General features: G+C 45.9%; 1 protein-coding gene across 1 annotated transcript; it reads right to left on the minus strand.

Moving 5' to 3' along the window:
• Positions 1 to 7,047: 7,047 nt before the first annotated feature.
• On the minus strand, positions 7,048 to 7,989 carry LOC141098022 (olfactory receptor 1M1-like). The gene has a single exon (XM_073585620.1). It carries the CDS (start codon positions 7,987 to 7,989, stop codon positions 7,048 to 7,050), a length of 942 nt encoding a protein of 313 aa, XP_073441721.1.
• Positions 7,990 to 17,475: the final 9,486 nt, after the last annotated feature.

Consider the following 17,475-nt stretch of genomic DNA (forward strand, 5'->3'; position numbering starts at 1 on the left):
TGGCTTTTATGCTGTGTAGAACTCTATGAAATATATATATGTATATATATATGTTTGTGTCTCAATGACGTGTGTGTGTGTGTATGTGTAAATATATATATATATATAGACTACTGCAACACTTTCCTCGGTGGCCTCCCTGCTAACTCTCTTGAACCTCTCCAGCCTGTCCTCAACTCTGCTGCCCGACTAATCCACCTCTCTCCTCGCTACTCCCCAGTCTCTCCCCTTTGCAAATCCCTCCACTGGCTCCCAATTCACCAACGCATCCAGTTCAAACTACTAACACTGACCTACAAAGCCATTCACAATCTATCCCCTCCCTGTATCTCTGAACTAATCTCCCAATATCTTCCCTCACATAATCTTCGATCCTCCCAAGACCTCCTACTCTCCTCCACACTAAAGCCCCCATTACACACTGCGATATCGCTAGCAATATCGCTGTAAAGTCACCGATTTTGTGACGTTACAGCGATATTACTAGTGATATCGCTGCATGTGATACCTCCAACCGGCTCCCCCGCTGGTTATCGCTGATCGCGCGAGAAGCTGCTGGACCATTTCTCGTCGGTCACTTCCTGCGTCGCTTCCTGCTGTGACGACGAGCGACGCGTGGAGCCGGGCGGGAGGACGCAGGATTGCCGCGTCTGACAGGTAAGTAACGATCCCCGTCCCCAGCGATGTCGCTGGTGAGATCTGCCTGAGTGGCAGCTCACTAGCGACCACCTAGCGATGCACCAGCGATCCTGACCGCGTCGGATCGCTGGTGAGTCGCTAGGTGTAACGGTACCCTTATTCGTTCCTCACACAACCGCCTCCAAGATTTCTCCCGAATATCCCCTATCCTCTGGAATTCCATGCCTCAACACGTCCGATTATCCACCACCCTCGGATCCTTCAAGCAGAACCTGAAAACCCATCTTTTCAGGAAAGCTTACATCCTGCAATAACCATTCTGTCGCCTCACCACCGCCCGAGCCGCCGCCTCAAAACCACCAGAGCTGCTGCACCCCCAACCTTTTGTCTCTTCCCCACTATCCCATAGAATGTAAGTCCGCAAGGACAGGGTCCTCTCCCCTCTGTACCAGTCTGTCATTGTAAACTGTTAACGATATCTATAACCTTGTATGTAACCCCCCTTCTCATGTACAGCACCATGGAATTAATGGCGCTATATAAATAAATAATAATAATATATAATTAAATGTATGTGTGTATCACCAACCAATCACAAAGCATCTTTCATTTCACCAGAGCTGTTTAAAAGAAGCTGAGCTGTGATTGGTTGCTATGAGCAACAGTTTTCCCACTCCACGAAACCTCTGCAGACACTGACCGGTGGGAGAAATCTAGCATCCCCGGGAACATAAGCTCCCAGCCATTGTCTGCCCCCCAGAAAGGAGCAGAGAGCACATGACAGAAATGAAGCACCACCTCCCGTGACCATATACCCATCACACATACTCTATCCCATAGGCACATCTTCCCTCTTAAAGGGATCTCCTGTATGGAAGTTAGGGCCATTCCACTAAGCGCTCTAGTTCTGACCCCAGCTCCCTCTTAAAGGGATCCCCGGGAAGGAAGTGAGAGAAAATCCACTCTGCGCTTTGGTACTGACCCCAGGCCTCTCTTAAAGGGATCTCTGGTATGGAAGTTAGGGCAAATCCCTCAGCGCTCTGATTCTGATCCCAGGGTTCTATTAAAGGGATCATTGGTATGGAAGTCAGGGCAAATCCATCCAGCGCTTTGGTTCTGACCCCAGGCCTCTCTTAAAGAGATCCCCGATATGGGTATAGAATCATAGAATCATAGAGAATCATAGAGTCGTAGAGTTGGAAGGGACCTCCTGGGCCATCTGGTCCAACCCCCTGCTCAAAGCAGGATTCGCTAAATCATCCCAGTCAGATGTCTGTCCAGCCTCTGTTTGAAGACTTCCATTGAAGGAGAACTCACCACTTCTCGTGGCAGCCTGTTCCACTCATTGATCACTCTAACTGTCAAAAAGTTTTTTCTAATATCTAATCTGTGTCTCCTCCCATTCAGTTTCATCCTATTGCTTCTAGTCTTTCCTTGTGCAAATGAGAATAAAGTTGATCCTTCTACAATGTGACAGCCCTTTAGATATTTGTAGACAGCTATTAAGTCTCCTCTCAGTCTTCTCTTTTGCAAACTAAACATTCCCAAATCCTGCAACCTTTCCTCATAAGACAGGGTTTGCAGACCGGTCACCATTCTGGTCGCTCTTTTCTGAACTTGCTCCAGTTTGTTGATGTCTTTTTTAAAATGTGGTGCCCAAAACTGGACACAATATTCCAGATGAGGTCTGACCAAAGAGGAGTAGAGGGAAATAATGACTTCACGTGATCTAGACTGTATGCTTCTGTTAATACATCCTAGAATTGCATTTGCCTTTTTTGCTGCTGCATCACATTGTTGACTCATATTCAGTCTGTGATCTATTAGTATACCCAAGTCTTTTTCACATGTGCTGTCACTTAGCCCTATTCCTCCCATTCTATATATGCTTTTTTCATTTTTATTGCCCAGATGTAGTACTTTGCATTTCTCCCTGTTAAAAACCATTCTGTTAGTTGCTGCCCACTTCTCCAGTTTATTTAAATCTTTTTGAATCCTCTCTCTCTCTTCTCTAGTATTAGCTATCCCTCCTAGCTTTGTAAGTCAGGGTAATTGCCTTCAAATGCTCTGGTACTGACCACAGGCTCTCTTAAAGGGATCTCCGGTACAGAAATTAGGGCAAATCCCTCAGCGCTCTGATTCTGACCCCAGGATTCTATTAAAGGGATCATTGGTATGGAGTCAGGGCAAATCCACTCAGTGCTCTGGTTCTGATCCCAGGCTCTCTTAAAGGGATCCCCGGTATGGAAGTTAGGGCAATTCCACTCAGCGCTCTGGTTTTGACCCCAGTCTCTCTTAAAGGGATCATTGGTATGGAAGTTAGGGCAATTCCACTCAGCGCTCTGGTTCTGACCCCAATCTCTCTTAAAGGGATCATTGGTATGGAAGTTAGGGCAATTCCACTCAGCGCTCTGGTTTTGACCCCAGGCCCCTCTCAAAGGGATACCCAGTATGGAAGTGAGGTCAAATCCACTCTACGCTTTGGTACTGACCCCAGGACTCTCTTAAAGGGATCTCCGGTATGGAAGTTAGGGTAAATCCCTCAGCGCTCTGATTCTCACCCCAGGCTTCTATTAAAGGGATCATTGGTATGGAAGTCAGGGCAAAGCCACTCAGCACTCTGGTTCTGACGCCAGGCCTCTCTTAAAGGGATCCCCGGTATGGAAGTTAGGACTGTTCCACTCAGCACTCTGGTTCTGACCCCGGGCTGACGGGATGATGTGGGATAGTAGGGGGAAGTAGTACGGTAGCTCTTGCTGACGGGATGATGTGGGATATTAGGGGTAGTAGTCCGGTGGCTCTGGCTGACGGGATGATTTGGGATATTAGGGGTAGTAGTCTGGTGGCTCTGATGAAATAATGTGGGATATTAGGGGTAGTAGTCTGGCGGCTGTGACGGGATGATGTGGGATATTAGTGGTAGTTGTCCAGTGGCTCTGGCTGACGGGATGATGTGGGATATTAGGGGTAGTAGTCCGATATCTCTGAAGGGATGATGTGGGATATCATATTAGTGGTAGTAGTCCGGTGGCTCTGGCTGACGGGATGATGTGGGATATTAGGGGTAGTAATCCGTTTTTTTCTCGCGCCACTGGACTTGCATTGGCGAGTCTCCGCACGTATAATACAGGCGAGAGCAAATCGGATGATGGAAGCTGCCCCATAGATTAACATTGGGAAGAGAAAGATGCGATTTTTTTTCTCGCATAGCACTCGTCCGTATTTCTCACTAATGTGACTCTGGCCCTACCCAAAGTATTGTACCTTGTTAACCAAAGTATTGTACCTTGTTACCCAAAGTATTGTACCTTATCATTAAACAAATGAAAGACAATAAAGCTTTTTATAAAAAAAAATATTTTTATTTATTAAAGAATTATAAATGAAGATAGTTTGGGGTGGAGATAGTTATCGGAGCGTGCTGAGTTAAAAAAAAACAGAATTCGTCGCCGGATTCTGTCATTTCACAGATTATGATGGATCCTGTGCCCATCGGCTTCCATTCTAGCAAATGATGGACGGCGACGGATGTGTCGCTGTCCGATTTTTCGACATAGACAAAAGACGTTACTTTGTCTGTCGTCTCCAGCCAACAGACAAACAATTTTTTTCAGATCTGTTGAACGACAGATGAAAAGTGAGACCATCTGTCTCAATCCATCGCTAATACAAGTCTATGAGAAAAAAAACGGATCCAGCAGCATCAGTCACCGGATCCTTTTTTTTTCAAAATTTGACGGATTGCGACTGATGGCAAAAAACTGATGTGTGAAAGGGGCCATAGACAAACCAGTTGCAGTTGTAATAACATCTGGTGTTCAATCCTAACAGTGAGATAACATCTTGATGGCCTCTACTGAAACTCCCCAGGGGAGGCGAACTCTGGGTGGATCAACAATACAGTAACACACAGCCCCCCTGTGGAAGCCTAAAAAGTGAAACGTGCGTCGGGGCAACGGTACAAACACTCACCATACTATTTCCCCACATGCTAAGCACTATTTCCTGCACTTTGTCTATGCCTAGGGACTTGTGGATAATGTTTCAGACACTGACACAACCTATTTATTCCTTCTATGAGAACACTGTTTTTGTACTAGTATGTCACCTTCTAGCTATTTCACACTACTGTCCAGGATACATATACTCTTTCTTTCCCGTAGGATTAGAGAGTTACATATATGTCACAAAACTCAAGATAAAAAGCGGACGGCACCGCTGTTACCGTGTAACTTCAAATGATGTGCGGCATACAGAAGTCCAGCAACTGGGAATCTCGGGTGCCAGACCTGGAAACAGTCAATCCTGGGAATCCATGCAAAGAGAAGAGGTCGCACTCATCGAGATGAAAGTTTCACTGATTTATTGACATATCATGAACATGTCAAGTCGGGGGAGTGACATAAGGAGTGCAAGAAAGGCTGACAACGGCCGTTTCGCGCTACTCGAGCGCTTCAACGGGTCCGCTGGTCCGCTGGACCCGTTGAAGCGCTCGAGTAGCGCGAAACGGCCGTTGTCAGCCTTTCTTGCACTCCTTATGTCACTCCCCCGACTTGACATGTTCATGATATGTCAATAAATCAGTGAAACTTTCATCTCGATGAGTGCGACCTCTTCTCTTTGCATGAGTTACATATATGTATCAAACTAATTTCTTGTCATGTGTCAGATCCAAGCCCAGTGGTTTTTGATATTGTATTCCTTATTGTACTGTATGGTGTTGCTTGTTTAAGTCTTCACTAATTACCCATTATATATTGTCTGTTGTTTGCAACTTTTATACATTAGTAAGAAATAAAGTTTTCACATTTGTAAATATTAATATGACTGTTACTCTCACTATCTTTGAATTTGGGGCAACGTGCTCCAATTTTTTGTAGGATTAAACAATAGTGTAGATTTTAGGGCCGAACTGAAATATTACAGGCTTACATCTTTGTTTATGATTTATTATTTCACCATTTTTGTGTTAAACTCTAAGATTTACAGTAATTTCCCGCTGAAGACAAGCAGATGTGATGCCGCAAGTCACCCCTAGGCGTCACTAGGGTCACAGTGAATGCCTTTCCCTGCCAGTTGATCTGACATCAGATATATGGATTATCAGTCTGATATATACAGAAGTGCCTCCATTATTGACTTCTCTTATGTAATACAGTAGCAGGGTCTATAAGAGCACAGCTGAGCGTAATTGTCTGATAACTGCAGGCCTTGCTGAGGTGCAGCTATATCTATGTCTGGCCTTAAGGCTGTGTGCCCACGTAAGCGTATTTTCGCATTTTTTAAGCGTTTTTACCGGCAAAAAATTGCTTAAAAGAAGCATCCCATTCATTTTAGTGCATTCTGCACTTTTTGTGCATATTGATGAATTTTTTTTTCCGCGATAAAAACGCAGCATGCTCATTAATATTGTGGAAAAGTCCGCGTTTTTAGCTATTTTCTATGAGACTGGGGACCCGCGGAAAAAAAACGCATCAAAAACGTGCATTTTTTGTGCAATAAACATGCTGAAAACGTGAAAAAAACACTAGAATACAGCAGCATGGATGACCATACAGCAGTACTGAGCGGTGCTGCTGTGAATGCAACACTAATGAGAGTTACACCCTTGCTAGAAAGTGCCATCTAGGGTACACGTGAGTCTTTGTCTCTTCTCCTGCTCTCTCTATAGGCAGCTCTCTCACTGAGATGACAGTGTCTTGGTTTTGACCAAGGTGAATCTTAGCAGTTTTTTTTTTTTTAATAAATCATGAATTCAGGAGGTAGGTGGAGAAGTGGCTCATAAGTGCAGAAAGAAGATTTCTCTGATAAACATAGTTGCTTATTTTTAGGCATATATCCTTATGTTTGTAGTCTCCCACCTTTTGTATCCTTCCACAGTGACTGAGAGCAATGGGCAACAAACACAATTATCGATGACGGTCAAGAAATTGTATCCTTGCTCCCAGCTACGAGGACAGGGCTTCGCGTCAGCCCGGGGGCCTGTGTCAGCACACACAGACAGGCACTCTGCGATGCACCATAGCATTGGTAGTAGATCATGCTACATATCTGGAATGAAACCCAGTGAAGCAATGACTTTCGGGTCATCTTGGGAAATAGTTACAGGTGTTTGTAGAACAAGCTCTATTTCAGATGGGTTCGAAGGTCTGTTTTTTGATGCACTGATACGTTTTAACAAGCCATATGCACAGGGCTACTGATCCATCTAGCTGAGGATTGCCTAGACTAGATGTATAGATTTTCAACCTCTGAATTAAATTAAAAATAGCCAGCAGAGATTTTGAAACGGGAGGAATTGAAACACAAAGTCTACTGTAAAGTTGCAGAACATCTCACTATGTGATGCTCGCACTTAAGTTACTCAAGACTGGACTCTGCCTCTTTGGAATTACATTTTTCTCAAACCTAAGTTTCCAGATTCTTCCATTTCAAACACACTATTTTAACGAATATTGCTTTGATCTCTTGGTTTCGTAATGTGTATATTAAGGGGTTAAGGAAAGGGGTAACGACTGTGTATATTAAGGAGAGAACCTTTAAGGCAGTCATTGAGCGTCCCGAGGTTGGCACCATATATATAGCAATAAGCGATAAGTAATATATAGAAACAACGGTGAGATGAGAGCTGCAAGTTGAGAACGCCTTCTGCCGTCCTGTCACTGTCGGGACCTTCATGATGACAACCGTTATACAGACATAGCTGAAAATGATGGTCATAAAGGGTAACAGGGTCACCGGAGCTGTCAAGATGAGGTTAATAGTTTGTAAAAGTCTAGTATCGGAACAGGAAAGCTGAAGGATGGGAACAAAGTCACAGAAGAAATGGTCAATGATGTTCTCACCACAAAAGTTCAGTCTAGACATCAGAACTGCAATGATTAATGTAATGCTGAAGATCAAACCCCAGGAGCCAAATGCCAGGAGGTGCCTCAGTTTTGTACCCATGGTTGGTACATAAGACAGAGGGCGACAGATCGCCAAGTATCGATCATAAGACATGACTGTCAGAAGAAGACATTCAGTGCCAGTAGAAACCCCAAAGAACTGGTACTGCGTGACACATTCAGGGAATGACATGGCTCTACCATTTCTTAAGATGATGTGGAGAAGGCTGGGCACGATGTCCGTGGTGAGGAGCATGTCACACACAGTTAGGTGACAGAGGAAGAAGTACATCGGGGAATCTAGAAGGTGACTGGAGGACACCAGAGCAATAATGATGAGGTTCCCAATCAAGCACAGAACGTAAATCAGCAAGCACAGCAAGAATAGAGGAATCTGAAGACCATGGAGACCACCGAAGCCAAGGAGGAAGAATTCAATGGCAATTGTTTGGTTCCTCTTCATCCTTGGGTCCTCAGACCTGAAACATCACAAAGCAATAAACACCTAAGATCTTAACTTTGGCAAGTCTATGATGGACGCATAATCATAAAGGGCAACGGTCATCTGATTCATACTGCCCAAACCGAGGGCAGCATAAGTCAGAGCCTGCTGCACAATTGCAGCCAGATACAGTTGTGCTCAAAAGTTTACACACCCCAGCAGAATTTTTGCTGTCTTGACCTTTTTTCAGAGAATATGATCGATAACACCAAAACTTTTTCTCCACTCGTGGTTAGTGGTTGGGTGAAGCCATTTATTGTCAAACTATTGTGTTTTCTCTTTTTAAATCATAATGATAACCCAAAACATCCAAATGACCCTGATTAAAAGTTTACATACCCCATTTCTTAATACTGTCTATTGCCCCCTTTAACATCAATGACAGCTTGAAGTCTTTTGTGGTAGTTGTGGACGAGCTTCTTTATTTTCTCAGATGGTAAAGCTGCCCACTCTTCTTGACAAAAAGCCTTCAGTTCCTGTAAATTCCTGGGCTGTCTAGCATGAGCGGAGCGCTTGAGATCTCCCCAGAGTGGCCCAGTGATATTGAGGTCAGGAGACTGAGATGGCCACTTCAGAACTTTCACTTTGTTCTGCTTTAGATAATGACAGGTCGACTTGTCCTTGTGTTTTGGATCGTTGTCGTATTGTAACGTCTAAGTACATCCCATTCGAAGCTTTCGGGCTGATGATTGCAACCTTGCCTCTGGTATTTGCTGATAACGTGCTGCATCCTTCTTTCCTTCAACTTTGATCAAATTTCCTGTGCCTTTGTAGCTCACACATCCCCCAAAACATCAGCGATTCAACCACCGTGCTTTCCAGTAGGAATGGTGTTCCATTCATAATAGGCCTTGTTGACCTCTCTCCAAATGTAAAGTTTATGGTTGTGGCCAAAAAGTTCAATTTTGGTCTCATCACTCCAAATTACCTTGCTCCAGAAGTTTTGAGTCTTGTCTCTTTGCTGTGTTGCGTATTGTAGACAAGATGCTTTGTGGCATTTGCACAGTAATGGCTTTCTTCTGGCAACTCGACCGTGCAGCCCATTTTTCTTCAAGTGGATCTTGAAACAGCTACACCATTAGTTTTCAGAGAGTCCAGTATTTCAGCTGATGTTATTTGTGGGTTTTTCTTTGCATCCCTAACAATTTTCCTGGCAGTTGTGGATGAAATTTTTGTTGGTCTACCTGAGCGTTGTTTTGTTTTTACAGAGCCCCCGATTTTCCATTTGTTAATCACATTTTGAATGCTGCTGACTGGCATTATCATTCCTTGGTTATCTTTTTATATCCCTTTCCTGTTTTATACAGTTCAACCACATCTGAGGCCACGACTAAAGTTTAGATTTTAGATTTGTGCTAGAACATTATTATGCATTGTTACATTACACCTGTTATCAAGAGTAATCTTTAGATTTATTAGCTTGTCATCTCAATGTAAATTCACAGTTGATAACAAGATCAAAATAAATCACATCTATGTGACATGTCATCTAGATTGAGTTTATGAATTAAATTTCTCAAACCGGTTTTTGGCTCCGGACCAGGCTCACCTGACAACTCAAGCTGAGAACTGGTTTGTAAATTTTTCCGAACATCCCAAAAAAGGATGTTACTGTTTCCTCGAATACCTTGGCAAAGTGCTCACATCGTCAGTGATAACTGCGTGATCTAGGATTCTTGCACCTTAATAAACAGTCAGTTAAAGCTGGCCGGACGGAGAGCCAGGATAGGAAGGAGTCGTAGCAGTCATCTCTACTCTCATCATTGCCGAAACCATAACTATTAGTCCGTCCCTGGATAGCGCTACATTTTGTATCCTTTTGTAGATTTATCTACATTGTCAGAGCATACTTTTTTTTTATGTTACATTGAATTGAATTCTGTGCACATTGCTGATATCTCTCTGTCCATACTGTTCATATATTATTCTTACCTGTTAGGTGAGATATGTTAGATGGACAAGTTTCTCCACCCCGCCTCCCCACCATACTCTGGTTACACTTCCTTCCTCACATATCTTTATAATACTCCCATCATCCCCCCAGGAAGCATTAGATAGGCTCCCTCCTGTCTCATTAGTAAATATTTTATTTCATTTTATTTTTTAAATTGCAGCCCCCTCTGGACAGACCGTCTCCTCATTACCTGTGATTTACTCCATGATACAATGTAGTGATATAGACTGGTGTGCAACAGATACAAAATCTTCAGTTATTGGGGCTCAGAACTGTTTCCCAATCACCACAATCTGCTTGATGTAATGGCTATAGTGAGAGACCTAGCATTAACACCGCTCAGCTCCAATGCAACATATCCTTCATAGAGTGCTATGTATATGGAAGTCATTTAGTGGAATAAAGTCTTAGGGTAAATTGGAGATGTTCCAGATTCTTGTGGCCAGAGAAGATGGTCAAAATAAATGTAACACTTTAAATCTGATGTCCTGCTTCTTTGGCACGTTCCACCATCGCCATGTCACGAACGTCAAATGAATAATTCTTCATGGCAACAATGAATGTCTAAGTGGAGAAGTCACATGGAGATGCTTTCCTAACTGCACCAACTCCAATCAGGGAGGTGTCCTTAACAAAATATTGTCTATTGGGATCCATGGAAAAGAGAATCAGAGCAGAAGAGAAGCAGGATTTGAAATTACCAAATCACTGTGAAGGACATAATTCCTGCTGGTTTCCTTCAGCACCTGAGGAATGGCTTACATCCGAAACATGGTTACTGACTACTACAATTGATGTGTGTATTGGTGGCTGAACCTCTCAATGTAACTAAAGGCTTCAATCGCATAGGGAGGCTAGTCTCAGGTATTTGCTCATCTCTGAGTCAGAGTAATAAAGGGGGAAATAATCCAAGAGAAATTCTCAGATGACTAGATGGGAGTACTTTGCACAGCCAAAAATCAAGAGCCTACAGCACATAGGTCATGGCCAATTTGTTATTCACAAACACTTATTCTGGATGCATGCAGTGCCCTCAAGAAGAAATTATGTAAGCCAGGAAAGGAAGCTCCTGTTTTTGAAGAGGCACTTTTCCTAGGACCTAGGAGGCGAAAAGTACTGTATATACGCGAGTATAAGCCGACCCGAATATAAGCCGAGGCACCTAATTTTTGCCACAAAAAAATGAAAACGAATTGACTCGAGTATAAGCCGGGTATGCATTGTCTCCCATCCCTTTCCTGGTATGAATGGCTCTCCTGTCCCTGTCCTTATTTACAGGGCTACCCTGTCCCTGTCCTTGTATGCATGGCTCCCCCATCCTTGTCCTTGTATGCATGGCTTCCCTGTCCTTGTATGCATGGCTACTTATCACCTATTAGCTCTCCTTATCCCCTACCCTTATATACATGAATCCTATAAAAAAACGGAAAAAAAAATCCAACAGATCCTATTTACCTTCCTTGTGCGCCCTCACTGCATCTCGATCGGCACCAGCAACTATTACGGCCAAGCAATCACGTGGCCCTGCTCATTAAAGTAATGAATACTCACTCCACCTTAATGAGTGGGGCCACGTGATCTCTCAGCCGGAAGAGCTGCTGGCGCCGGAACGAATGAGATGCAGCGAGGGCACGCGTAGAAGATAAGTACCGTATATACTCATGTATAAGCCGAGATTTTCAGCCCATTTTATTGGGCTGAAAGTCCCACTCTCGGCTTATACACGAGTCATAAACCTGGGGGTCGGCGGGGGAGCGATGGTGTCACAGATCATACTTACCCCCCTGGCACGGTCTCTGCAGCCCCCCCGCTTCTCCACGGTCTCCCTTCCTGCCTTCAGCGGTCACGTGGTACCGCTCTTTAAACTCATGAATATGCGCATATTCATGAGTGTAATGAGCGGTATCACATGACCGCTGAAGGCAGGAAGGGAGACCGTGGAGAAGTGGGGCTGCAGAGACCGAGCCAGGAGGGGTAAGTATAGTGATATTCACCTGTCCGGGGTCCATTGCTGCTCACCGCTGTCTGCTGCATCCTGTGTCAGTGACGTTTAGCCAGCAGAGGGCACGGTGACATGGTTAGTGTGTGCCGTGCCCTCTGCTGCCTGAACGTTCTTGACAGACGACGTGGCAGACAGCGGTGAGCAGCGATGGACCCCGGACAGGTGAATATCTCAGGTGCCGGGTCCTGAGCAGGAGAGGTGAGTATGGCATTTTTTTATTTTGCAGCAGCAACATATCGGGGCATAATATATGGAGCAGCATATGGAGGCATATCCTATGGGGCAGCATATGGGGGCATATTCTATGGAGCAGCATATGGGGGCATATTCTATGGAGCAGCATATGGGGGCATATTCTATGGAGCAGCATATGGGGGAATATTCTATGGAGCATTTTATTGTGGCATAATCTATGGAGCATCTTATGGGGGCATAATCTATGGAGCATTTTATGGGGCATAAGCTGTGGAGCATCTTATGGGGGAATAATCTATGGAGCATTTTATAGGGGCATAATCTATGGAGCATCTTATGGGGCCATAACCTTTATGGAGAACTATATGGGGCATATTATTCTAAGGAGCATTTTGTGGGGGCATTATTAACCTTTGTGCAGCATTATAAGGGGTGTATTTTGTATGGAGCATCTTATGGGGCCCATCATGAACTGTATGGAGCATTACACGGGGCTCCTGATTCAATATGAATATTCAAAAACATTTACCCTACTGATGTCTCAATTAATTTTACTTTTATTGGTATCTATTTTTATTTTTGAAATTTACCAGTAGCTGTGTGTGTGGCGCCCCTGAGGGTTCAGTCGCCACAGAGGTATTGCACCTCCTCCTGAGGTGTGGTGCCCCACCATTCAGGTAAGGTGGAGACACCTGACCACGCTCCAACACCTGCATCCCACACAACAGAGTAGTGCAGCAAAGCACTCTTTGGTGGCTCCCTGCTTGGAACACGAAGCGTGCTGGGAGGCGGGTGGAGTTTAGTTAGCATCAAAAGAGCGGGAAGAGTTGAGGATTTGGTCAGTCTGACAGAGTCAGAGGAAGAGTGAAGATCCCCTGAGTGGGATGGATGAAGGAAGTGCTGCAGCCAACCTCAGTGACCTGGGTCCGCTGGCACAGGAAAGGAACATTGATAGAAAGCCTGACTCCACAAGAAAGAAGGATTAGTACGGAACATAAGGAGAGGAGGACTAGGGATCAGGGTTAGAGCAGAACCCTTCCCAAGTTCACAGCGCAAGGCCGGGGTCCGGTCCCCGAGGTTGTATGGGTACTAATGGTCCTGCGACAGACACCGGAGGAATAGAAGTTGTCACCACTTTATTCCCACACCAGGCTTGGGGGCACAACAGCAACGAGAGTGAGCCGGGACTTAGTAGCAAGGAGTCCCCGAAGCAGGCTACAGCTGTCTGCCGTACAAGTAGAGTTCTAAGAACATCTGACAGGAGGAACCCCAGTGTAACTCAGTACTGAGAGTACTTCACTATAGGCGCAAAAGAGAGACGTTCAGAAAAGGCACATATGTTGGCAGAGTGTTGGAACGGAGTACTTCATCTTGCCTGGAGGTTGGCTGAGCCCCTGACCTGTATGCTCAACAGACTGTGAGTAAAGCTTTGGAACTACATGCCCTGGTGTCCTCCACTTATTCCTGCGCCAACCTACTCAGCACCGCTACATCTCTGTGCTTAACATTGCACCATTACGCTCTTCTCATTAGCGCTTCATCTACACTGCCCTGGGACTACAGCCCTACCTGTGGAGGGCCACGACATCATGCTGCACCACATCATCTGTCCCAGAGGATCTGTCTGCAGTGTCGGCTTAACATCTTCATTGCCAAACACCACAGGTGGCGTTACGAATCATTCACTAATAAACTTTAATCATTATCATCCACACGCTCAACATTCCCCTTTTACAATGGACACCCAGGGCCACAGACCAGGTCATAGTCATGGTGACATCTCCCATTGAAACCAACGGGCCCGGCTCCGAGTACCCCACAGCACTGGGTGCGAGGGCGATCCATTTTTTTGGCGTCACGAACAGGATGACGAAGCCCGGTGCCACCGGGTTCTGTGTGCCGAAGATTTATTGGACTTGTGATTGCTGAAAATGTGCAAAATAACCAAATTGATAGACTGTAAAATGGACTCTCAAAATGGCCGCCGGCGCGGTGAAGAAGGGCGTGACAACATGGGTGGTCCTAAGAAAAGACCGCGAACTGTCCTGGGCCTCCCCTGCCTGAACTTCTATGCAACTGGAGCATGGCTCACCCCCCGAGGGGTTCGGATACTGGCTTGGTATGGAGTAGGAAGAAGACGCCGCCCCCAGAAGGAGGAACGAGGCTCGGTGGCAGGAAAAGAGGCGAGGAAGGAGGGAGAACGCCAGGAGAACGCCATGATTGAGGAAGGACAGAGGCCAGGAGAACGCAATGGAGAGAAATCACTTGCTCCCAGGCAGCCCCTGTGCCCCTTTGGGGCATACGGCCGCTGCGATACCATCTGCTGTGCCCACCTCCACCTCCAAACCGATGCTGCCACTGGATGCGGCCTGCCAGGAGGAGGTACATGAGAGTCCTGGAGCAAGCGGTAGAGCAGGGGCTGAGGCCCTGTTCGGACAGGGCGTAGCCGCGCAGGTCCATCCCGGAGGCTGTGACAGGCGCCGTTCCGGCAACAGCTTAGACCCAGCTGCCGGCCACTCATCAGACAGCCCCGGAGGTTGTAGCTGCCATCATCCACCCTCCTGTACCCGTGCAGGAGCCTGAATGTCACCTGGAATCACCAGGTAGGATCCCTGCCCCTGCCATGATCCTGGTATTAGGGACTGCTCCTATGAACAGAAATGGGCCCGTGAATGCTTGGATATCGAGTGGCAGCACCCAAATCGCACCGTGCCAGCAGCAACTGGCAGCAGCACTGCTAGCTGTGGTGCCACATGACACTGGGGAACAACATCCCTTGGTACCAGCCACAATTCCCACAGAATCACTGGCAGCAGAGATATCACCAGCAGCAGCTGAAGTGTTACCCCCAAAGGCAGCAGTTACTCCCGTTGCCATTCCATCTACACAGGCAGATACCAACCTCACTTCTTGGGAGATGGAATACCTGCAATTTGTGGACAGTCAGCAAGAAGATAATGTCCTTCAGTTCTCCCCTGGAAGCAGCACAAGCAACCTGCTTCCACCACCCCAGGAGGAGACCACCACTAGAGAAACAATCCCCAAATAACTAAACTGTTACCCAGGAGGGTATAGGCACTGTTATGCCTTCTTCATTTTGTTCATCATTATGTTTCTTTGATTCCAGTTTTTGTTGCCTAGTTGCGTTGGCAGCCCTTTTATATTTGAACTGCAGAGATAATGGACAATGAGTGATCCAGAACTGTCCTGTAAATAGTTGCACCTCTTAAGGTACCCTCTCTTGGTTTTCGCATAGATCTTTTATGGATAAGGACTACCTCACCTGGAGCATGGCTCCCACCTAAAGGACACTGAAAGAAATCCCGTCTGGGAGCGGTGTCCAGCACTTACAAGAATTATTGAAGTTTTGATGTGAAGTATTTTATGATGTGCCTTATGAAAGTATTAATAGTTAGAGAACAGCTTTTATATAGAATTTAATTGATAGTAATAATTATTAGGAATGTTTTAATAAAGAGATGAAGGATTTAAATAAAGATAAAGATTTAAAAAATGCAGGTGACGAACCAGGCATCAGCGGTTGTCACCTAGGGTCTAAAAGTAATAGTAATGATAATACTTGAACTGGTAGTGAGTTTACTACTAATAACACTTTGAATTAGGTACTATATTTCGACATAGATAGTTAAAATGTTTGTAACATTCAAGAGTGAATGTCTCCCACATTGGGAAGTTTAGACAAGTATTGTTCATTAAGCATTCAAAAATTTTTGTATGTTCCTTATTTGTAATATCTTTGTTTCACTTGCAGCCCTCGGACGTGCTGTGTTTAACGGGGGGGTATGTGGCGCCCCTGAGGGTTCAGTCGCCACAGAGGTATTGCACCTCCTCCTGAGGTGTGGTGCCCCACCATTCAGGTAAGGTGGAGACATCTGATCACGCTCCAACACTTGCATCCCACACAACAGAGTAGTGTAGCAAAGCACCCTTTGGTGGCTCCCTGCTTGGAACACGAAGCGTGCTGGGAGGCGGGTGGAGTTTAGTTAGCATCAAAAGAGCAGGAAGAGTTGAGGATTTAGTCAGTCAGAGGAAGAGTGAAGATCCCCTGAGTGGGATGGATGAAGGAAGTGCTGAACATTGATAGAAAGCCTGACTCTCTCCATAAGAAGGATTAGTACAGAACGTAAGGAGAGGAGGACTAGGGATCAGGGTTAGAGCAGAACCCTTCCCAAGTTCACAGCACAAGGATGGGGTCCGGTCCCCGAGGTTGTATGGATACTAATGGTCCTGCGACAGACACCGGAGGAATAGAAGATGTCACCACTTTATTTCCACACAAGACTTGGGGGCACAACAGCAACGAGAGTGAGCCGGGACTTAGTAGCAAGGAGTCCCCGAAGCAGGCTACAGCTGTCTGCCGTACAAATAGAGTTCTAAGAACATCTGACAGGAGGAACTCCAGTGTAACTCAGTACTGAGAGTACTTCACTATAGGCGCAAAAGGGAGATGTTCAGAAAAGGCACATATGTTGGCGGAGTGTTGGAACAGAGTACTCATCTTGCCTGGAGGTTGGCTGAGCCCCTGACCTGGAGGACACGGCTTGGATGCGGGCACCTGTATGCTCAACAGACTGAGTAAAGCTTTGGAACTACATGCCCTGATGTGCTCCACTTATTCCTGCGCCAACCTACTCAGCACCGCTACATCTCTGTGCTTAACACTGCATCATTACGCTCTTCTCATTAGCGCTTCATCTACACTGCCCTGGGACTACTGCCCTACTGTCATGGGAAGCCTAGGTAACTTTAGGCTGAAACCCCAGGGCCCCTGCGGTGTCCCTCAGACTAGTGGAAACCCTGTCTGTCCCTCAACCCAGGGTTTACACTGAAGGTGTGCCTGCCTGGGCCTCCACCCTGTCCTTGTCTCCTGTCCAGCCCTAAGCTGAACCCACCACCCTCCACCCAGTGAGGAGACCAAACACCAGACCCCACAAATAAGTATGGACAGGGATAACGGAAATGCACCACACCGCATACACACAGGGGAATACAGTAATGTCCAAGGGCAACCAAATAATACAACACAGGGAGGCAAAATGGCAACAATGGAATATACTACACCAGCAACAGTATGCTCCTTAGACAACCACTCCAGACTGGTATCGCTTAGCACAAGGCAAGAGCTATAGTCGGCGACGCCCATAGTCCCACAGGGCAATTTAAAGACAGAGGGCGTGGCTAAGCCCTCAGCCAGAATGACAACCTGGTTAACCCAATCCAAGCCGGATCAGCAGACCAACCAGTGCCGCTGAGAACCATGTGGTAGGATGGGGTA

Source organism: Dendrobates tinctorius, unplaced genomic scaffold (genome assembly GCF_039654945.1).
Source record: "Dendrobates tinctorius isolate UK_male_01 unplaced genomic scaffold, ASM3965494v1 ptg000086l, whole genome shotgun sequence".
In the NCBI taxonomy this organism is placed as follows: Eukaryota; Metazoa; Chordata; class Amphibia; order Anura; family Dendrobatidae; genus Dendrobates; species Dendrobates tinctorius.

Excerpts from the sequence above, each read along its gene's own strand:
- LOC141098022 (XM_073585620.1), bottom strand. The coding sequence starts at position 7,989 with ATGAAGAGGAACCAAACAATTGCCATTGAATTCTTCCTCCTTGGCTTC.